Source organism: Tupaia chinensis, unplaced genomic scaffold (assembly GCF_000334495.1).
Source record: "Tupaia chinensis unplaced genomic scaffold, TupChi_1.0 Scaffold000528_1, whole genome shotgun sequence".
NCBI classification, from domain to species: domain Eukaryota; kingdom Metazoa; phylum Chordata; class Mammalia; order Scandentia; family Tupaiidae; genus Tupaia; species Tupaia belangeri.
Window position 1 is genome coordinate 3,857,469 of NW_006160041.1, and position 22,809 is coordinate 3,880,277.

Consider the following 22,809-nt stretch of genomic DNA (forward strand, 5'->3'; position numbering starts at 1 on the left):
TTTTTAGTTTCCTGACATTGGAGTATGGCCCATTACTCATAAGCTGGCTTTTATCAGCTGCAACCTGTGGGAACAGATAGTACTAATTACCATTAAGTGTGAAGGGCAGTTAAAACATATGACAAAGAAATGAGACAGTCTGAAATGTAGAGGCAAATGTATTCAGAAAGAAATATAACAATGAAATATAAAAAGTGGCATAATGAGTCTGGACGAGTCAACAGCTTGAATCCTCTTATCATTATGTTGTTGGGGTCATATTTTTTATTTAAATTTTGGAAAACTTCTCTAGTGATTGTGTTTTCAATATAACAGAAATTGGATGTCAGCTCTTCCTCTGTATTGGGTATTTGACCAGGTTCTAAGACCATAGACAAAATACAGTTTTTGAAGCCAAGGAAATCAGTAGGTTAGCCAAACAGCGCAATGCAGAGTGAACCTTGCTATCCTATAGTTATGGATCCTGCCACATGAGCCAGGAGGAGAGTATCTGGGCTGCATGGGGGTGATAGTGGCCATGAAAAGTTGTCTTCTCGGATAGTCTGAGTTGAATCTGAAGGACAAGATATTTTAGACAGATGAGCAGTGGAAGCACATTTAAAAACTTGGCTAGGGAACCAGCAGATGGTGTAATGAGTATGTCACTGGACTCCCACATAGATGATCGCAGTTTGAGTCCTGGACCTGGGAGCTTAAAACTCATGCTGGGTACCCATGTGTGTGCACCCAAAATCTCAAGAGGAGAATGGAGGAGAAAGGATGGCGATGGGCCATCCTCCTATGAGGTAATTTCCCGCTTTTTGTCTCTCCTGCAAGTGCACATGCCCTATGGCAAGAATCTCTAAAAAAAAAAAAAAGAAGAAGAAGAAGAAGAAAGAACTTGGCTAATTTATAGACATACAAGAAGCTTCATTTGGCCAAAATAATGTGCATGTTGGGATATCATGGAAGATAAAACTGGAGCAGTAGGATGGAGACAAATGATGACAGACTTTTTGTATAAAGAGTTGGGCTTTATCTCATGGATGCTATAAGGGAGAATGAGGTTTGAGTTGGATTTTCATTTTATCAAGAACACTCTGACACCACAGTGGAGAAAAGATAAGAGCAAGAACTGGAAGCAGAGAGTAGTCAGGGGGAAGCCACATGTTCTAAGACAGGGAAGACATTATTCACCTAATGCCTGTCACTTTACCGGGCCACATATGTAAACAAGTTTCCTTCTCAGTTGAAACCTCAAGAAACAAGGATGAGAATGATTTCTTTTCCTATTTGCTTCCCATTCCTCTCCTAACCCCTGCCTACACTATCATTCCAGGTAATTAGAAATATATTTATCCTTGTGATGAAATATGCCAAGAAAGAACTTTTTTGATTGACCTGGTTTCAAGCCAGGCTGTCTCTTCAGATTAGGAGTGAGAGTACATCTCTTCATGGTACTCTCTATAGGCACATGGAAGGAGCTGCCTTGCTGAGAGGTACAGTCTTTTAATCAGGGTCTCTTGAGTAGAATGACAACTTCTATAGAACATTCATAAGCAACTTTGCCAATGCCACCAGCACAGAATTTTCAGAAACTTTCAAAGCCCATTGACATAAGATATTATAGCTTGAAACAGGCTATGATGGGAATATTTTAAGCTAGTAAAGTCAACATGTTACAAATTTGTATGTTTTCCCCTAGAGTACCAGTTGTTAAATATTTGTCTGTAATATATCACTGATCAAGGGCCACTGGGAATGAAGACTTTATGAGGTCATCTTGATTTCTACCAGTTCTCGTGTCCATTTTGATCTTTTCAACACCCAATGTATTATGAAAGGGTTGAAGTGATTGAAGAGAATGGGAGTGTTCACGAAACTGCTCCTAATATTAGATCTTATTATTTATCTTCTTCACTCATCACCTTAATCATGTGACTTTTTTTAGACTACATTTGTAAAGAGGAAGCCATGGTCTCTGAACATGCTTAATACAACCAGTATGATGCCTTGCTGAAGACTGGCAAGTCACAGGTCCTCCTTTCAAGACAAAAAGCATGATTTTAAGTATACAGCCCCCTTAGATCTCCGCAGCTTATTTTTACAATATCATTTAAATTGAAATTTTATCATAATATTTTTGGTCTCTATTCTCTCACTTTACCTTATCTTTGGAATGTACACTATTCACTTTTCAGTTTGGCTCTACTTAAATGAAGACATTTGACATGTTTAAGGTATCTTTGCTTTCTTACCTTAAGTTTAAATGGAAGTGAATTAGGTTTCTGCCATTAAAAGGAAGATCTTACATTGGCTGTAAGTGACTTTTTTATTGAAAGAGGACACAATACTGCAAATTTAGAAATACCCTGAGAGCTATGGAAGCAGTTATGCTGAAGGGACCAATATACACATGCAATAAAAGTAAGCAAGTTATTCATATTCTCACAAATGCCTTCTGTATTCATCATGGTTCTCTGGAAGAACAGAACTTACAGGAAATATATAGGTAGGTAGTAAGTAGATAGCTAGAAAGAAAGAAATATTTATCATAGGAATTGGTTCACATGGTCTTGGAGGCTGAGAATCCCACAGTTGTGAGCTAGAGAATTGAGAAAGCCAGGGCTGTAATTCAGTCCAAGTCTGAAGGCCTGAGAATGAAAGGTAGGGGGTCAGGGCTTGGTATGATGAGATAAGTCTTGGTCTCTAAGTCAAAAGCTCAAGAATTAGAAGAATCAGTGTTCACTTTCAGGGAACAGAAGAAGATGGCACTCTCAACTCAAGCACAGAGAGGAAATCTCCCCTTTTTCTTCTACCTGGGACACTTAACAAATTGAGGAAGTCTATCTTAACTCAATTCACCAACTCAGATGCTAATATTTTCCAGAAATATGCTCACAGACACACCCAAAAATAATGTTTGATTGCTGTTATTATCTATAATGGCCAGCTGCCAGGGCACTTCTTAGCCTAGTTGACGTATAAAGTTAACCCTCACACCCTCCACGAAACCTCTTAATTCATGATTATGTTTTGATTTCTAGAGACTAGATTGCTCAGGAATCTGGTAAGAATATTTTTTAATGCATGAATCAGACTTTTTCCATGGACTTATTCATATATATCATACACACAATGAAACATACACACATCCCTTATATATTCATTTTCATCTTCGTTTTTCCATACTTTATTCTTTCCCCACCCAATTACTGCTAGCTCATTTGCGGCTATAAAACAATGCAAATTTAAAAATATAAATGAAGAAAGGTTTATGTACATATGAAGAGAACAAAATTAAGTTGAAGGTAGATCTCTTTATACATTTCATGACAACTCTCTATGTCTTATTCCCATGGCATCTGTGTTTTGTATCGGGGGAGCAAATCCTTTAGTTGGCACAGAGTTCTACTGCAATGACTTCACACTCAGGTCACACTCGTAGCATCTAAGCCCTTTGATGAACACTTCAGTTCTTATAATTAAAGTCCATGAATATTCTTAAATTCGCTCCACCTGGTGCCTGCCACTGGCTTGCCTGCCTAGGATCTTTAATATAAACAGAAACCAGAATCAATATGGCCTCCAGGCCTTTTACCCTCCCTTACCCCCACTTCTGTACCATAGGTTTTGCAATATTCATTAATTTTAAGTTGGGTATTTGAGGCATAGGTTTGGTTAAGTCTTTTTCAAGGTTTTGCCATAAAGCATATGCCTTGCCAGAGAGACAGAGAAACAATGAGAGGGAAAATGAGTAATTACTCACCAGGAGATATGGCCACACCATGATCCCTCCTCTTTCATTCTCTTCCTAGGACTTTGAGTATGCACACACACACGCCAGGCATGATTCAGAACCCAAACCATAGTCAGCCATGTGGGAGTCCAGCACTTTAAGCACTATGTCACCTGCTTGCCCCTGTTTGGCTAGTTCTTATTCAATCAATAACAGGAAAAATGTACTCTGATTCTAGTATTCTGTGTTTTAGGTAGCACTTCAATTTCAAAGACCTGCAAAGAATAAAAGACACTCTGTCAACTTTTGATTTTCAAGCACATGAAGAGTGTTAAATCAGTTTACATGTGCTGCCAATGTGTATTTGAGCAAAAACAGACACGAAGTGTCTATATGGGACAGTTTTTACAAAGAAAAACAATGCCAAATTCAAGAAGAATGATGGGAAAATTGTGTCAACCATCAAAGTTATCATCTGACACAATTTGATGTTTTCCATTGAACTGAAAACAGAGCTGGAAGTTAGAAACCAAAATAAAAACATCCCTGACAATGTATGTAGTCTTTCTAGGCATGCCTTTGTTGCCTCATCACTATCTCTACAGCACAAAGAAACGTCGCCATCTTTTCTCAAAAGGATATGTGACTAATATAGCAAGGATGACATAACAAATGCAATCTAGTGTACCCCATCCTACACAGTGGTTTCCTACAGCTTTGGTGCAGTTTTAACGTATTAAGATAGTAATGAGAAGCCAGATGGTGAAGTACAGTATTGCAACTGGACTACATGAGAAAGGTCCTGGGTTTGTGTCTTCCCTGCAGACTTCCTAGGCAGCCAGGATCACTGACATTCCCACACATGCTTGGTGTGTACATGTGGACCTGGGAACTGAATTCAGTCTTCCACATGGCTTCCAGAATTGCAGTGTTGCACTACCTCTGTGTTACTGCAGTTGAGCCATTCTGGTTTATTTTTAATCAAATTTAAAATTGAAATTTTGTTTAAAAGTGTCCCTTCTAAAAAAACAAATCCTTGCGTTATATGTCACTTTCTTTGTTTGTAGGTTATAAATACCTTATTTAAACTGTTCTCATCAAGCCAAGATTACCCCCCACACTATCCCTACCACTGAGGCTTACCCACAAGAACTTAGGTGGGTGGGCTGTGGTATTAGAAAGCTTGGGTTTGATACCTCACCCTTCTACTTGCTATGTATGGGGTTGGGGGAAAATTATCTAACTTTTCTGTCCCTCAGTTCACTTTTCAGAAAGCCTTGCCTTCTGATTCAATCAAGAGTCAAAAAATTATTTAATTTAGAAATTCTGAATGTCTCCCATGGGAAAAATCATTTCTGTTCTTCTAATTCTTTAATACTTTTAATTATAATTGCTTCACCATGTGGTTATAAAAATTAATTGAATTAATATCTTTAAAGAACTTAATACAGTGTCTGGCACATAATAAATGCTATGTAAGCCATCTCTATTGTTATATCCTCTTTTCATTTTGTACAAGATTATCTTGTATTAATAGATGTGCAGTGAGAAACATCTCAAGCTTTTCTTCCCCACCCCCACCTCCTCTGGGGCATATTTCTGTAATCTTTCTTCTTTTTCTCTTTTTTCCTGACTCTTCTATGTGAAATGCATGCATTGGCTACATTGACATCAGGAAAAGTCACAATGCATTTTTCTTTGTTTGTCTATGCAGAAATGCATCATGACTTTCCAGATGACCCAACAGATTGCAGTAAGAATAGGAGTTTATAAATTTATCATCTAGAGAGTCTAGAGAAAACTTTTATATGTTACACACAATGTTTCATACTGGACCTGGAGACTGGGGACACAAGAGTCCTTGTCTCAACATCTGGTAAGACTGAAGTCAGAGGAATAAATATTGATTAGATATCACCATCCTACCATGCCATAAATAAATAAATAAATAAATAAATAAATAAATAAATAAATAAATAAAAGCTTGGGTGCCCTGACAATGGCATAGTGATAAAACACAATGCTCTGCAAGGCTGATCCATTCCTGAGTACTCTAGGCACACACATGGCCATGATCCAGGGCTGGCTGAAGCTGGGAGTAGATCATGGCATCAAGATCCTACTGGGGTGCTGTCTCTCCTCTCTTTCTCTCTCATGGAAGAAATTAACAAATAAACTTCTAAGAAGCCAACAAAAATAGTTGATTCCAAGTAAAAGGTCGCTCACATGGATCTGATATTGGTAAATTCTAGGGGCAAATTGTCACTTAGTTTTCAGTCCTTAAAGAATTACTTCCTTGATTTCTTTGGTTCTTTTGTACTTTAATTCTTTCTTTCCCACAATAGTTTCTGAGCCCACTCTGTACTAATACTTTATGTAAATTAGACATGTAAATGCAAACAAGATAGACAAGACTTCTGCCTTCAAGGGGTTTATATTCCAGTAGGATGAGACAGACAGTAAAGAACTTGATAGAATAGACACACTGACTAATGGAACAGCACAAAGACCCCAGAAACAAACCCACATATGTACAGTCAATTGATGTTCAACACAGTTGCCAAAAATACACAGTAGAGAAAGGACAGTCTCTTCAGTAGATGATGGTGGGGAAACTGGTTATCTATAGGCAGACAAATGAAATTGGGCCCTTACCTCACACCATCTACAAAAGTTAACTCAAAATGTATTACATACTTAAGTGGACAACCTGATAGTGTAAAACTACCAGAAAAAGGCATAGGGAAACAGCTCCATGACATTTTTCTGGGCAAAGATTTTTTTTTTTTTTTTTTTTTTTTTAGCTATGACTTTAAAAGTATAGGCAGCAAACACAGAAATAAACAAACAGGATTGCATCAAACTAAAAAGTTCTTTAAAGCAAAATACTAGAGTGAAGAGACAACCCACATCTTGGGGAAGGGGGAATGTAATATTTGCACACCATACATTTGATAAAGGGCTAATATCCAAAATATACAAGGAACCCAAATAACTCAAAGAAATAATTCAAACATAGAATGGGTAAAACACTTAAATAGACACTTCTCAAGAGAAGATATAGACATGGTCAAAAGATATATGAAAAAATGTTCATCATCACAAATCAGGGAAATAAAAACAAAAACCATGAGCTCTCCCCTCCCATCTCTTAAAATGACTCTTACTAAAAAGAGGAAAGATAAGTGTTGGTGAGAGTGTACGCTATCAGTGGGATGGGATGTAAATTAGTCCAGACATTATGGAAGGTTACTCAGAATATTAAAGATAGAACTATCACATGATCCAACTGGCCTCTTTCTGAGATCACATTTAAAGGAATCAAAATAGATGAGGGGAGGGGACAGGTGCTGGACTTCCACATGGCTGACTGTGGTTTGAGTCCTGGACCTGGTGACTTTTTCTCTCTTCCCCTGTGCCCTGGTCAAGTTAAAATAAGTAAATAAATAAATAAATACAGTTTAAACTTTTAAAAATGATTTGTGGAAGGTGTATCTGTACCCTCATTTTCATTGAAGCATCATTCATGATAGTAAAATATGGAAGCACCCTAAGTCTCTATGATCAGATGAATAGAGAAAGGGAATGTGGTTTATATATGTAATAGAATGCTATCCTGTCATTTGCTACATGAATAAGCCTGAAGGACCTTCTGCTAAGTAAAATAGACCAGGTGTAAAACAACAAATGATCTCACTTATATGTGGTATCTTAAAAACTTGGGTTTATAGCTGTAGAGAGTAGAATGACGGTTATCAGAGGATGGGAGAAGGATGGAAAAGGCAAGAAGAGATACTGAGCAAATAGTATAATGTTTCAGCTAGAAGAAATAAACTTTAGTGATTTGCTGAATGTAATATAGTATAATAAATAACAATACATTGTATTGGGTTGTTGGAAAAATCATGACTCCTTTTTGCATAGAAAAACATAGAAAAATACATCATGACTTTTCCTACAACCCAATATATTTCAAAATTGCTGTATATTTAAAGTTTTCAGCCACAAACATGTGATACATATGTGAAATGATAGATGGTTCATTAGCTTGCATTGAATTATTTGACTTTGTAAACATGTATCAGAACATCACATTGTACTCCATAAAAATGTATAATTATTATTTGTCAAATTAAAAAATAACTTCCACAATATAACTACAAGCTGCATAATTGTTAGGCCTTAAGTTACCAGGAAGACATGATGACAGATATATGTAACACTGTTGGGAACTTTTTAAACAAATATTAGCTCATCAGGAAAGTATTGATGTATTTTTCTATGCAAAGATGTGTCACAACCTTCCCGATGACCCAATAGTATGGAGAAAACTCCTTTGAGCTCATACTTGAAGAATAAGAACAAATTAGTCTTGGGAGCAGCAGGTAGCATAATAGTTACATTGCTGAACTCCCACATAGTCAACCAGGGTTCGAGTCCTGCACTCCGTGGCTTAAAACTCACTCCAAGCACGTGTGCGTGTGGGCTCAAAGTCCAAGAGGAGAATGGAGGAGAAGGGATTGCAGTGTGGCCATTCTCCCTGGGAGGTGATATCTTATTTTCTGTCTCTCTGTGTCTCTCCGGCAAGTACACATGCCCTATAACAAAAAAACCTCTCTCTTAAAAAAGAAAAAAAAAAAAAAGAATAAACCAGTCACCTCAAGATCTGGAGGAAGGAGATTTCAGGCCATGGGTCTAGCGAGTGCAAGCAGGCTTGATGCTAAAGATGGGCTTGAGGTGTTAGAGTAGTGATCCTGCAGCCTCAGCAGGTGTTACAGCCACTGGAGGGCTTGTCAGGACTTGGACTTGTGAACCAGTCCCCAGTCAGTAGTTCTGCGTGGAGCCTGGATACAGGCCTTTCTTATAAACTCCTAGTGATACAGATGCTACTAGTTTGGGGCAACACTCTGAGTGCTGCTGTGTCAGAGAGGAACTAAAAGTAACTAAAATTAGGGAGGAATGGCTGGAGGCCCATGAGCTAAGGCAAGAAGGGGAAAATGAATATGGAGGAGGTGGCGGAAACCCTGTGATCTCAACCTTGAAAAAAGTTGAAATCTACTTGTGGACTGAGGAGAAGGCATTGCCTATTCTGTTGTTCCTTACTGAAAACGTTCTTACTCATGGGTGATTACAATAGTGCATGTGAAAGAGGAGCATCAGAAGAAGGACATTTAGAAGAAAAAGAAGGAGGCAAAGCAATAATGGCACAAAGAAATGTGGTATTATCTGTTGAAGATATTTCATAGTTTTATCAACTGTACTAGGGAGAAATGTTCACCTGTTGAAATATCTATTTTGTAAGCCAAATAATAATGTGATTGAATGTATCAAAGAAAATTAAATTAGTGAATTAATTAATTACAAAAAAATGTAGACAGCCTTTGACAATTTTCTGATTCTACCTGATGTCCACCCATAAGTGTACATAAAATAAATTCAATAGAATTTAGAAATTATCTGTAATTCCCTCTGTACTTGATTCCTGACCAGCCTTTGACAAATAGGAAAGAGCTCTTTCTGCTTACTTTGCTGAGTACCAATGTCCGTCATACTCAGATTTTGGAAGTATGAGACACAGGCAAATCAGGTTGCCTTTAATTCAGATCAACTCACCATTTCCTAAAATACTTTCTCTACATTAGGACAGTAGTGAAAAAATAACACACTTGGAGGATTACATAAACAGTATAATGTACAATAAAGTACGAAACTGAATATTATCACATGCAAAAATTCGTGCTGCAGGTAGTAAGTGAGCTGTGACCACTAAGAAACGGAAGAACTATTATTTGAAGATATGATCATGGGGAATTTTTCCCCTAGGGAAGGTATTGGGGTTGGTCTTTAGAAAATGGATAAATCTTGGGACCAGCAGTTAGCATAATGGCTATGTCGCTGGACTCCCATGTAGTTGACCGCGGTTTGAGTCCCGGACCCGGTGGCTTAAACTCATGCCGGGCGCATGTGCGTGCGTACCCAAGATCCCGAGAGGAGAATGGAAGAGAAGGGATTGTGGCGTGGCCATCCCCCCTGGAGGGTGATTTTTCGCTTTCTGTCTCTCTGTCTCTCTCTGTCTGTCTGGCGAGCGCACACACCCTATAGCAAAAACCTCTGCAAAAAAAAGAAAAGAAAAAAAAGAAAGCGGTTAAATTTTGGCAATCAAGGTGAGAGAGAGGCAAGGAAAAGCCATTGTCTTCAAATTCAATCAACATGCAAAGAGTTATTATGTTTTCCCAAAGTTTGTGCTGTTCTGCTGCTTTTCAAAGAAAAGCCTTCCATGTGTTACTGATTCTTGAGTACAATTGAATTACCAGCCCATTGTCTGGTGAGAACTGTTTGGTCAGGAAGCCCCATGGACTTCTCAGAAGCTTTTATCCTTTGAAAGAAGCTGTCCTGATTTGCCATTGTTAATGAAACTTGTACAACATAATGCTCAAGTTTAAGACCCACTGAGAACATGACCATGTACTTCCTTTCATCGCTGTATGGGGGAACCACATGGCAAACAAGAGCTGCAGAAACCCAGTGGCCATGCTGTTCCCCCAGTTCTTGTAATTGTCTTGAACTTTCTTATGTCATATCCTAATAACTTTGTCTGAGTGATAGCCTGTGCTCCTTCCACCCTTCATGAATAAATACAGCATATAATGTCCCCCCAGAAGACAAACAAATCATGCATATCTTTTGAACATGCGTTCATAAGACCCTGCATGCTTTCATTTCTCTATTCTCCGTCTGTGTGAGATTTAGCTTGGAAATTGTGAACATGTAGTTATTGCAATTGATATGTTTGTTACTGTGTCAATCATTTTTATGCTTTAATTCCTGATTGATACACTGGCTGAGTCAAAGGGTTCATCTTCTTTGCTGAGGCTTTTTGGGAACTGTATGAAGTTATCTTGAATATTAAAGTAATTCTAAAAATATACCTTTATCTTAAATCTGAAGATTAGGGTAGAAAATGGCTATTAATAAAAAGAATGGTTGAGGGGAAGGCTCTAAAGAAAGATTTGAATGGCAATCTGTAAGACAGAGATCATCAAGCTTTATTGTTGCCCACTCATATCAGTAAAATATTTTAGTAACACCTCCAAAATAGGTAAGCTTATTTATAAATTAAACACAGGTACCATTATACTTATGCATCATTAGTATATGAAAGACACACAAACATTGAAGTAATAAAGAGTAAAACGAAAACATAAACATGATTTTAATATTTTCTTCAAGTACCTCAAAAATTATTTTTTGTATCCTCGGGACCAGCAGTTAGCGTAATGGCTATGTCGCTGGACTCCCACGTAGTCAACTGCGGTTCGAGTCCCAGACCCAGTGGCTTAAACTCACGCTGGGCGCATGTGCATGCGCACCCAAGATATTCCCTAGAAGAGAATGGAGGAGAAGGGATTGCAGCGTGACCATCCCACCTGGGGGGGGGGTGATTTCTCACTTTCTGTCTCTCTGTCTTTGTCTGTCTGGCAAGTGAACGCGCCCTATAGCAAAAAAACTCTCAAAAAAATTATTTTTGTATCCTTTATTATGTACATGCTCCATTTAAGAGAACACACTTCTGAAATTCCTACAGGAGCACTGTAGAGTAGTGCAGTGGTTCTCAAACTTTAGGCTGTGTCAGAATCTCCTGAAAGTTTGTGGAAATAGACTCTTCCTCTTCCTCCAAATTTCTAATTTATCTTGGGCTGGAGCCCAACCATTTACATTCCTCACAATCATCAGGGGATGCTGGTCTGAAGTTTGCACTCTGAGAACCACTGGTGTGTTTAACAGCATGGATCTCAGTGGTAATTTACCCAAGTGGACATCAGCATCTATTAATTACCAAATGTGTGACCCTGAATAAATTAGTTTTCCTCTTTGAGTCCAGTTTTTAAATCTGGAAAATGGAGGTAATCATAATGACTCTTAGAGTTACTGGTGGGCTTAATTAAATAATGTAGGTAAATTGCTTATACTCAGTACTTATCACCCATAAAATATCAATACACATTAGCTGCTATATAATCTTCCACTTCCTTCTCTTCTCCCTCCTCCTCATCAAGCATCTTTTAAATGTCACAAGGTAGACCTAGAGACTTTTAGTTTCAGGATAAAACTTTATTCCTTTATTTATAAGAATGAAGGGAGGGCTTTTTTTTCCCCCTCTACTTCAGCATTGTACATTAAGAAAGACTATGCTCCAATGAGTTCTCTTTCTAGTTGAATGGTAGAGAAGAAGCTCTTCTGCAAAGTCTGTCTAATGGAAGAACAGTATGTTCAGCCCTCTCCCTTCTGTGTGTAACTGTTGATAATTTGTGGCTAAGTGTGTATTCTGTCCTCTTTTGTATATAATGAATTCTTGTTGCATGAGAGAGTTGACATTTTTAGTGGTTGTGTTTTTGACTGTCTGGGGGCATGAAAATAGGAAATATAGGTGATTTCTTTGAAGCTGACTAATTTTGAGCATTTCTTCTCCTTCTCCTTTTTTTTCTGTCCCCTCTTTTTTGTGAATTACCAGGACCCAGTACCACCTGCCAGGAAGATTCGTGTGCTAACCAAGGGGTCTGCATGCAGCAGTGGGAAGGCTTCACCTGTGACTGTTCCATGACCTCCTACTCTGGAAACCAGTGCAATGATCGTGAGTACAATCTAGTCATACCTGGAAATTTTGCAAAAGTTTCAGTGGTTTGGAGAAATCTTCAGGAACAATATGTGAAAGGATGGCTCTTCCAAAAGATTCATAAGACATTTCTCTCCTCCAGAATCTTAAAAAATAAAGAGTGAATGCCCTTTTGGGACGATCAAAGAGACTGATAAACAAACACACAGAAACAATTGAGGCAGTATTTTTATCATAAGGGGTTCAATTTCTCTATTAATTAAATCATTTGGATAATAATTTTGGGACTGTCCCCATTTGCTTTATCTAGAATTTAAGGAATACAGCTATTTAAATAACTTATTGTGGCTTATAAGACATTTAGAATTCTTTTCCAATTAGAAAACCTTAAAGCATTCTCAGGTGTCTTTCAAATGGAATGCAGATTCCTGTGATTAACTTTCATGACATCTATTAGGTTTACATACACATAGCTATCCTGTTTCTATTTTGTGAATGTATTTCATATGTGTATATTTGTGTATTTGATTCACATTGGAAGTGAGTCTTATGAATGCTGTCTTTGTCCACTAGTGATGCATATCAGTAGATTTAGTTCTAAGAAAAGACTGAATTGATGAAGATGATTCTAGCACTGATAGTGGATATATGAGGATAATTCAGAATGTTGGTGGAGGTGAAATTAAAGTTTGAGTTTATTTTGGAAAAAAAAATTGAAATCCCTCCAATTTTTTTTTTTTGCATTGCACATTTTTATGCACTTTTTGAAGATCCATTCTACTTCAATGCCATGGGTATCCACTTCCTTCTCCAGTTATCTTCTAATGTGGCCATTCTGTAGACAAGTAAATATATGAATTCCTATTCCATCTGGATATCTATTAATATGTGAATATCTATTACAAAGGGATGTGTTAGAAAATGGAATGCAGATTCCTGTGATTAACTTTCATGACATCTATTAGGTTTACATACACATAGCTATCCTGTTTCTATTTTGTGAATGTATTTCATATGTGTATATTTGTGTATTTGATTCACATTGGAAGTGAGTCTTATGAATGCTGTCTTTGTCCACTAGTGATGCATATCAGTAGATTTAGTTCTAAGAAAAGACTGAATTGATGAAGATGATTCTAGCACTGATAGTGGATATATGAGGATAATTCAGAATGTTGGTGGAGGTGAAATTAAAGTTTGAGTTTATTTTGGAAAAGAAAAATTGAAATCCCTCCAATTTTTTTTTTTTTTGCATTGCACATTTTTATGCACTTTTTGAAGATCCATTCTACTTCAATGCCATGGGTATCCACTTCCTTCTCCAGTTATCTTCTAATGTGGCCATTCTGTAGACAAGTAAATATATGAATTCCTATTCCATCTGGATATCTATTAATATGTGAATATCTATTACAAAGGGATGTGTTAGAAAGACCTAGTTACTGGGTTCTGCTGATCCGATCTCCTAAATACTAACTTCATGGTAGAATTTTGGATTGTAATCCGAAGTCATTTGACCTCTTGGTTTTATAAAAATGATGCATGGTCTTATCTAAGCAAATAGGAAAGCATGTTGCGGTGTGCCCACATGGGAGCAGTTGTCTACTGCAACACTAGGCCTCCTCATTTGGTGTTCCTCGATTCCTTATTTCTCAACTTTTTCACGTGTGCACTTGTCTCTTATAGTTCTTATTTCCAATAGCTTCTCGCTCCATATACTTTCTTATTTTCTTAAGATCTAGTACAAGGAAACAAGTGGAGAATCTGGCAATGTAGTGAGAAAATGATGAGAGACTTAGTCATCTAGATATAAGAATTTGCCTCTTTATCTGTCATGCAAAGGATACATTGTCTTCAAGTTTTGGGATCAGATTGCTCTTGCCAAGTATTTTGGTATTATTGAAAGTCCCGTTTCCATGCATATGACTTGAAAATACAGTTCCACTTGGAAACAGGCAGTTATGGGCACATCGAAGTTCCTGAGGGATTATGCTATATGCTCTTTCTTTTCCCTCCAATTCGTCTGCATAGGAATCACGAGGAGGGCTTTTTTTCTCCCAAATGGTGGCATAGTGTTTCTCTTACCCTCACAAGTTTACTCCATGCCACACATTTATCCCACTTTGAGTAGGACATGATCGGGAGGAGACTGCAGGCAGCAAAGGCAGAAAGGTAAGTTATCCTAACTGCGGTGAATATGTGCCGTCTTCAGAAGGTATGTATATGTTTCTGTCATGGACAAGTTGCTTTTTGTCACTCAGGGCCAGCCATTGTTTTCTGGTAAAAATCAAACAGGATTTTTTTTCCCACTTTTCTATGGTTGTTTTTGATTTTGCCAAGAGCAGATTGTGTCTTAGTTCAGGATATAGACTATCGTATTATTTGACATAGGCAATTTGTCGATATAAAATGAAGCACTAGAATCAGGGTTGGAAAAATGTCAGCTTGTCTTTTTAACAGTAGCTGCTCCTACTTCAAGACTGTTTCTAAGATATCCAGGCTTAGGGTAGTACATTTTGATTTAATTCAAATGATGCAGTCAAACCTTTTGATTGTGGGAGATATAAGAACCCGAATCACTAACAGAATCTGTTCATCTATTTTCCTCCTGGTGAGTGGAGCAGAGCTCCTGTGATTGGCTGGCTACATGAAAGTGAAGCAAGTATATTTTAATTACAGGGTGTGATAAATATATAAGATTCGTATATGACTGTGAAGTTCAGATATAAACTTTAAATGAAACCAAACCAAATATATCAAAATGGTAGGTTGTTTGAAGTTGTTACACTGGGTGTCCCAGTATCCAATGTCTGACATTCCAGGCTTTTAAGAAGACTTTCTTGGAACTAGCACCAGAGCCAGTTTGTTGCATCTAGAACATCAGTCTCTACATCATAAATCATTATTTTCTTTATCAACCTTGACTTTTAGAATTGTAATTTGCTATTTTATCTTATATACATCTTCAAAATGAAGTTACCTGTCTGATATTCTCTGTGCCTTCCTATGCTAGCACATACTTAGTAGCTTAACATGCTTCAGAAGTTGAGTGTTAACCCTCAGTGTCACCAGCATAATTGAACAAAGTTCATATTTATCATTGGCAAAAGCAGTGGGGGGAAATTGCAAAGAAAAGAGAAAGGATGAAATAAGTTAATGGAAGACGAAGAGGAATGACAGAGAGGGGACACAGAGAAAACCAGGGACTATATGTTATGTGGAAGAGCACAGAGGCCATTAGTAATTGCTTTGGTGACATTAATGCCATAGGTGACTTGCAGTTGACCTAAATAACAGAACGGGTCATGGCATCATAAGTGGAACTGTCAAGGAAATATGTCCATTTTCTAATCTTTGAGAAGATAATTTTCTGCAGAATGTTGCATGTATCTAAAATAAATTGTGTTCCTTAATACAATTTATGAAGTCTTATGAACTTATGAAATGGTTAGAGATAAGCTGTAATGGCAAAACATTTTGGGAGAAACAAAACTTTTGGGTCTCTCATTTTCCCTGAGGTGTTTATCAGGGAAGCAGATTGATCATCAATTAATGGGAATGGAGAGAAAAAAAAATCTATAAATTACTATACATCCAAGAATAGAAACTTGTTAGGCAGGGAAATAGCTAGGTTTCTATGCCTTCCAAAATAAAATACTTATTCCATCATGTGGAAAAATTTATTGTATCTGGGTGTGAGTTGAAAGGTTTTAAAGAATGTCTGTATTTAAGATCTTCCTCATTTCTCCTAGCATTGTTTCTGTCACTCATGACCTTTGATTTTTCCTTGCCTATTTGACAAATGTGGGGTTTGCTTGACAGTGCTAAGAGGCTGTGATCATTGTGGCCTCCATGGAAAGAGTATGAGCTTTAGAACTTCATCTCATTTAATTTGAGGAGAACAAGCCTCGGTGGTTTTTATCTTATTTCATCACCCTTTCTGTGAGCATGATGGGTGGATGGAAGCAGTAGGATGAATTTCAGGCCACTCTATAACTCTATAAAGATAGATACGCAGAAGGGACATGGTCGTTGTGAAGGTGTGACACCAATTTTCTGAAACCTGTTACCTGTGTAAGAATTAATCCCCTCTGTGAAGTAGAAAAGAAAAAGTGATCTGATTGGACACACACGTATCACTGATTTACTAATTGGCTAACATCCTTTTAGTTATGGCCTTCTACCATTTTACATAAAAGCATGTGGAATGTCTCTTTTTGAGGTTGCCTTTTAGGGTTGTTTTGATACTGCAATGGACCTTGAGTTAATGAAGAATTCAATAAAAGCTATGGAAGGACACATAAGTACATTCTCCAAAGATAATCAGTTCTTCTGAAGTTAATATTTGAGAGGGCTGATGTCTCAGAGGGTGAGCACCCCCTGAAAATCAAATAATGACATTTGTGCTGTGGCTACATTTTAAGAACACAACAACAACAACAAATAGAAACTTAAAAGTTCTTCTACAGATATTCTTTTTAAATAGTGAGTTCTTACTGATGTTTTAAATGAAGACTGAGAACCTAGGACTCTAGCATACTTTAGCCATCATACAATTCAGAATCTCTTTCCCATATTGTGTGCCCATGCCACTACCACTGGAAGCCTGCTGGTTGGTCCTCTCTCCTTCACAACATTGAAAAATGTGCACAGTTCACCTCAGTTTCAAGCACCTACACGTATACAAAAGGTTGCCATTTCTAGAGAGTTTGTAAAAATAGCAATTTTAAACATCCCATATCCTTAGTAATATTATTGCCTTTTACAATGTTTATGTCAACTGTTTTAAGTGGCCTACAGTTGTGAGGTCTTGTTATTACTCCTATACCCCAGAGAAGCATACACAGGACAGGAGTCCTTAACACACATCAGTTCCTGGGGTTAGGAACTGGGCATTCATAGTAGTTTTGTGAGGTGAAAAGAAGGGAATAAACGTGGGTCCTCAGTCCACCTTCAGCAGCAAGCTACCTTGTGCTACATTGCCGGTCTTCCATTGCAGGCTACTTGTTGGAGAAATTGCTAGGTTCACACTGGCATGTGATAATAGATGTTCTTTGCTTGCAACAAATCAATAGCAAGTAGCTGTGGATCGTGCAGATAGTGGAGTGTGAAGCGTCTTTTCAGACAGTTTTCTGCTGGAGTGGCTGTTAAGCTGCACTGTTGGCTATTGATTGGCCTTTTGCTTTTTATTTATTGTGTGGGTTTATTTATTTTTTTAATGTAGGTTGGCGTATCGATTAAATCTGTTAAAAACACATTTCCCATTCAGGCTTCAGAAAAAAAATAACCAATATATGCATTACTTAGTGTACAAACAAGGAGACAGATGTGCATATGCCAGTTCTTTCTCTTGGCTTCATATAGATACCTAGACATTGTGTTATGATGGTGCTATGACCGTACTGTTAGAGCAGTAATTTCCAAGGATGTCAGAACACTGGTACATTCGTGTTTCTGGCTGATTATGTGTTTATATTTCCCTTCTGTTTTCATGTTCTGCCTGTGTAGCAAATAAATCATATTTGAGGATTTCACTTTTAAGACTGTTGCTACGTAGAACACACTTATCATTTATTCATTCTTTCACTCACCAGACATTTCCTATTTGCTGGTATGATCATGAATAAGATATAGTTCTGTTCTCAAAAATATTACAGTCTTATGGGGAAAGACACGTAGGAAGGGGCTTCAAAGGAAATAGGGATCAGTGTAATAGTGAGGCATCCAAAAGTGGAGTGAGGGCAACTGCCCCTGTTGTTCAGACCCCGGGAAGAGAAGATCTGTGCGTGGGGCAATGTTCATTGAAGAATTAGTCTTGGAGAATTTGTAAGGGGCAATGTTCATTGAAGAATTAGTCTTGGATATTTTGTATTTCCTAAGCAAATATGGAATAGAGAAAGACTGGAAAGGAAAGGCAGCATTCCAGTAATCAAGCAGAGAAAAATATTCTACAGCCACTGTTAATATTCCGGCTAATCCTCCAATCGTTATTCTAAACATTTGCATGGTAAAGATCACACCATGTTTAAAATTTATACTGTGCTTTCTTTAACATAATATGCAATATTTTTTCAAAAATATAAAAATTTTTTGGGAACCAGCAGTTAGCGTAATGGCTATGTCGCTGGACTCCCATGTAGTCGACCGCAGTTCGTGTCCCGGACCCGGTGGCTTAAAACTCACGCCGGGCACGTGTGCGTGCGTGCCCAAGATCCCGAGAGGAGAATGGAGGAGAAGGGATTGCGGCGTGACCATCCCCCCTGGGGGGTGATTTCTCGCTTTCTGTCTCTATGTCTCTCTCTGTCAGTCTGGCGAGCGCACGCGCCCTACAGTGAAAATCTCTCCAAAAAAATAAAAAAATAAAAAAAATAAAAATAAAAAAAAATAAAAATTTTTGATTTCTTAATTTCCTTTAACATTAAAGGAAATTAAATATTTTGGTACTGAATTCTAGGGGAGGAATCACTCCGTGTTGAATCTGTTCCCGGGTCCTGGAAGTAGGCCTTATAGGGCTTAGGTCTTGCTTTGTTTCATGGGATCACTGGTGGACATTGATCTTGGAAGTTTATTTTAATAAATCAAAATTGTAGAAGGCGGATTTGTAATATAGACAGTATATTACATTAGAAATGATAAAATAGCAGAGTCATTCATTTAATTGGCTGTAGAATCAAACTGCTTTGAATGACAATTCTGACTCTAACACTATGAAATTGTGTTATTGATCTTTAGTTAGCCTCTCGAAACTCTGATATAGCACAAGGAGAATAACAGGGACTTAAAGATAGATAGTAGTGGGTTTAATTAAAAGTGATAATATTTGACATTTGATAAGTTCTTATCATGTTCTTGACACTCTACTAGGCCTCTGTAAAGATGTCATCCCTTGAACTATCCCCAAGTTCCTGAAAACACTATACTACTAGTAGCCTGATTTTAACAATAACAGAACTGAGATCACATAGTGCGAGAGTATCTGAGTGACGACTTGAAGATAAGAGAATTAACATTGTTATTAGCTTTACTACTACTTAGTCATGGTTAGAAGTAACCTTTTAAGGTCTGCACTGATTATTAGACTGGAATGCATAATTCCAGGTGAGCAAATCTTTATGGACAACCAAATTATTGATGCATTTTTGCATAGAAAAACAGAAAAAAAATGCATCATGACTTATCCAACAACCTCGTGTATAAGAAAATTAGGTTGGAAAAAGGAAAACATGTGTTCTTAGCTACTTTTATCATATTTTGAAACCTGAACACTTTCTATCTTTTTTTTTTTTGGAGAGATTTTCGCTATAGGGCGCGTGCGCTCACCAGACAGACAGAGAGAGACATAGAGACAGAAAGTGAGAAATCATCCCCCAGGGGGGATGGTCACACCACAGTCCGTTCTCCTCCATTCTCCTCTTGGGATCTTGGGCACACACGCACATGCACTCGGCATGAGTCTTAAGTCACTGGGTCCAGGACGTGAACCGCGGTCGACTACGTGGGAGTCCAGCGACATAACCATTACGTTAACTGCTGGTTCTCTTTCTATCTTAATACAGAGATGAGACAATTTAGAATCATATGTATTTTTGGCCATTATACAATTAGAATATCTCCTATTTCATTCTCTCTCTCTCTCTCTCCTTTTTTTGTGGAGAGGATTTTGCTATAGGGCATGTGCACTTGCCAGAAAGACAGAGAGAGACAGAGAGACAGAAAGAAAACAACCCTGGGGAATGGCCATGCCTCAATCCCTTCTCCTCTGTTCTCCTCTTGGGATCTTGAGCACACATGCACACATGCCTGGCATGAGTTTAAGTCACTGGGCCAGGGACTTGAACCATGGCCGACAACATTGGCCATGCCTCAATCCCTTCTCCTCTGTTCTCCTCTTGGGATCTTCAGCACACATGCACATGCATCTTCAGCACACATGCACACATGCCTGGCATGAGTTTAAGTCACTGGGCCAGGGAGTCCACGACATAGCCACTATGCCAACTGCTGGTCCCTCTCCTACATCATTCTCTACTGACCTAAATCTTCTCAATTTCATGTGTTTACTTAACTGCAATTCCAATATATGCATTTATTACAGTGAATGAGATCACTGATATAGAGTAGTATGGCCTACGTTCAAATCTTGACTTTGTCACTTAATATCTGCGCTACCTTGGGCAAGTTAATTAAATCCTCTGTGCCCCTGAAATGCAGATATCATATAGATCCTCTACTGTTGAGAGTGTTATAAAGATAGATCTAACTCATAATTGTGAAGTTTAGGACATTGCATGTAATAGCTCCTCTAGAACTATTGGCTTTTCTTCAATATGATGTTCATAAACATAAAAATATGACTTATACAAGTATAATTTTCATAAAGTTAAAAACAAAACACTTATACAAATATAGAATTATTGTGTGTCTAATTTATTTAACTCCTTAACAAGGGAAATAACAAGATGGTAAAAGTGTAAACAACAAGAAGGCAAAAGAATATTTGAAGAACTAGATATTTATAGGTATTAAAAAGAATATTAAAACACAAATGTTGTTATATTTAAGACTAATGAATATCCTGAAGATCAAAACCTTCTTAACCTTTGTTATTATCTTTTCTACTGAACACTGTATCTCTACTGAACAGAAATCAGCAAAAAGATGATGGATTAACATGTCATCTTGCAGAGATTGGACCTCAATTATAGTAAATATCAATGCCAAACTCAGGTACCTTTTCCCAAAGAATTAAAATACTGGGGCCAGCAGGTGGCATTGTGGTTAAAGTCTTGAACTCCCACATGGTTGACTATGATTCAGGCAGCTTGAAAATCACACAAGGTGTATGTGCTTGTGTGCCCAAAGTCCCAGAAGGAGAATGAAGAAGAAGGGATTGCTCCATGCCATCCTCATGGGACATGATTTCTCATTTTCCTTCTCACTGTCTTTCTCTGTCCCTCTCCCATGAGCATATATACCCTATGGCAAAATCCTTGGGGGGGGGGGAAGAGAATTAAAATGTCTTGAGCCTTTTGAACAATACTCATGTATTACTTTGAAAAGACATATGATTCTTCCATTAGTCTTTTTTGCCTAAATTTTTAAAATAATTTTTGTTTGTACTCTTAGCATTTTCTCAGTTTTAAATCCTTTTGTCCTTGAATATTTACTTCTCTCATACACAATTATCTTTTATTTTTTAACTAATTAACTGTGTACTGGTCAGTGTACTAAATTGTGTCATTTTGTTGTTCAAATTTCACAACAACCCTGGAAAGTAGATGCTATTGTGACCTGGTCTCATGGAAGACAGAAACGAGACAGGGGCAAGTGAAGTGATTTGCTCAGAGAGACAAAACTATTAGATCAGAAGACAAAGATTCAATTAGATTTGTGTGATTAAGAAATCTGGGCTCCTGAGTGCCAGTGTCTTCTGAATGCTTCAAGGGAAGCTTGATGAGAACTCCTCTGAATTCATAGGAACGTAGATTCACATTAGCCACAGAGTTTAACTACTTGCAATGATCAATAATACTGTCATTTCTAGTGTCTACATGGTTATCAGAAGGAGCTATATTTTTTACTTTTTATGTAGTGTTCATTTTAAACAAGGCATCATTGGGACTGACCTGTTCAGGTTATAAGATCAGTTCTAGCAAACAAGTCCCATTTTGCAAGTTGGTGTCTCTAGGCAGGCAGAAGGGTGAGTGCAAAGAAGTCAATAAAGCTAAGAAAGGCAGTGTGGGCCCATGGTGGGCGAGATCTAGAAGGTGAAGTGCTCTTCTACGAGCAAGGATGAAGGCCTAGGACTCTCAGGAACAGTCTATAGGCCTGGGCTTAAGCTTGCTAGCAAGAGATGGTTTCCTCAAGCTCTACTGATGGCTGATATGAAGATAACGTGCAGTGGCCAACACCTTCAGCAAGATCTAGGACGATCACTATCAGCGATTGTTTTCAACCCTCTGTGAAAATGAGCTGGGACTCACAGGTGAAATATCAGTTTTTACAAACTCCAGTTGACACTTGGACTTATGATTCAAGGAGAAATAGTCTCCACAATTCAGAGTCCTGAAGCTTATCAGGGATTATTATGAGTTGTCAGAATTTGTGGCCTCAGTAATTTCCTTTCACCATCTTCAGCAGGCTGTATTTGTAGACCATTTTTATTGCTTAATGTTTAATGATTGCCCATTTATTTCTCATGTGCTTGGCTAGTTACTTATTGATAGTGATGGCAATAATCTACTGAGAGCCTATTGGTTCACAGGAGATAATTTTTATATTACCTTGTTAGTCACATTCAGGTATAATTTTAATGTATTTTTCAATATAGACTTGTAATTTCTTATGTTTATTTCCACATCTAAAGGCAAAAAAAAAAAAAGCTGTAAACTACTTTATCTTATAAAATAGAGCAAATAAATATAATTTGGTTCTCTCCCCTCATTTTTCTATTTTACTTTTTTCAGGAGAGGGAAAG

General features: G+C 37.7%; 1 protein-coding gene across 10 annotated transcripts in view; it reads left to right on the plus strand.

Moving 5' to 3' along the window:
* Nucleotides 1-22,809, plus strand: part of NRXN3 (neurexin 3) — a 1,829,483-nt gene that overhangs the window by 884,408 nt on the left and 922,266 nt on the right. For all 10 annotated transcript variants that reach the window (XM_027775177.1, XM_006157103.3, XM_006157094.3 and 7 more), the window contains exon 15: nucleotides 12,231-12,350. In XM_027775177.1, coding sequence (XP_027630978.1) covers nucleotides 12,231-12,350 — 120 coding nt within the window. The remainder of the gene's footprint in view (nucleotides 1-12,230; nucleotides 12,351-22,809) is intronic.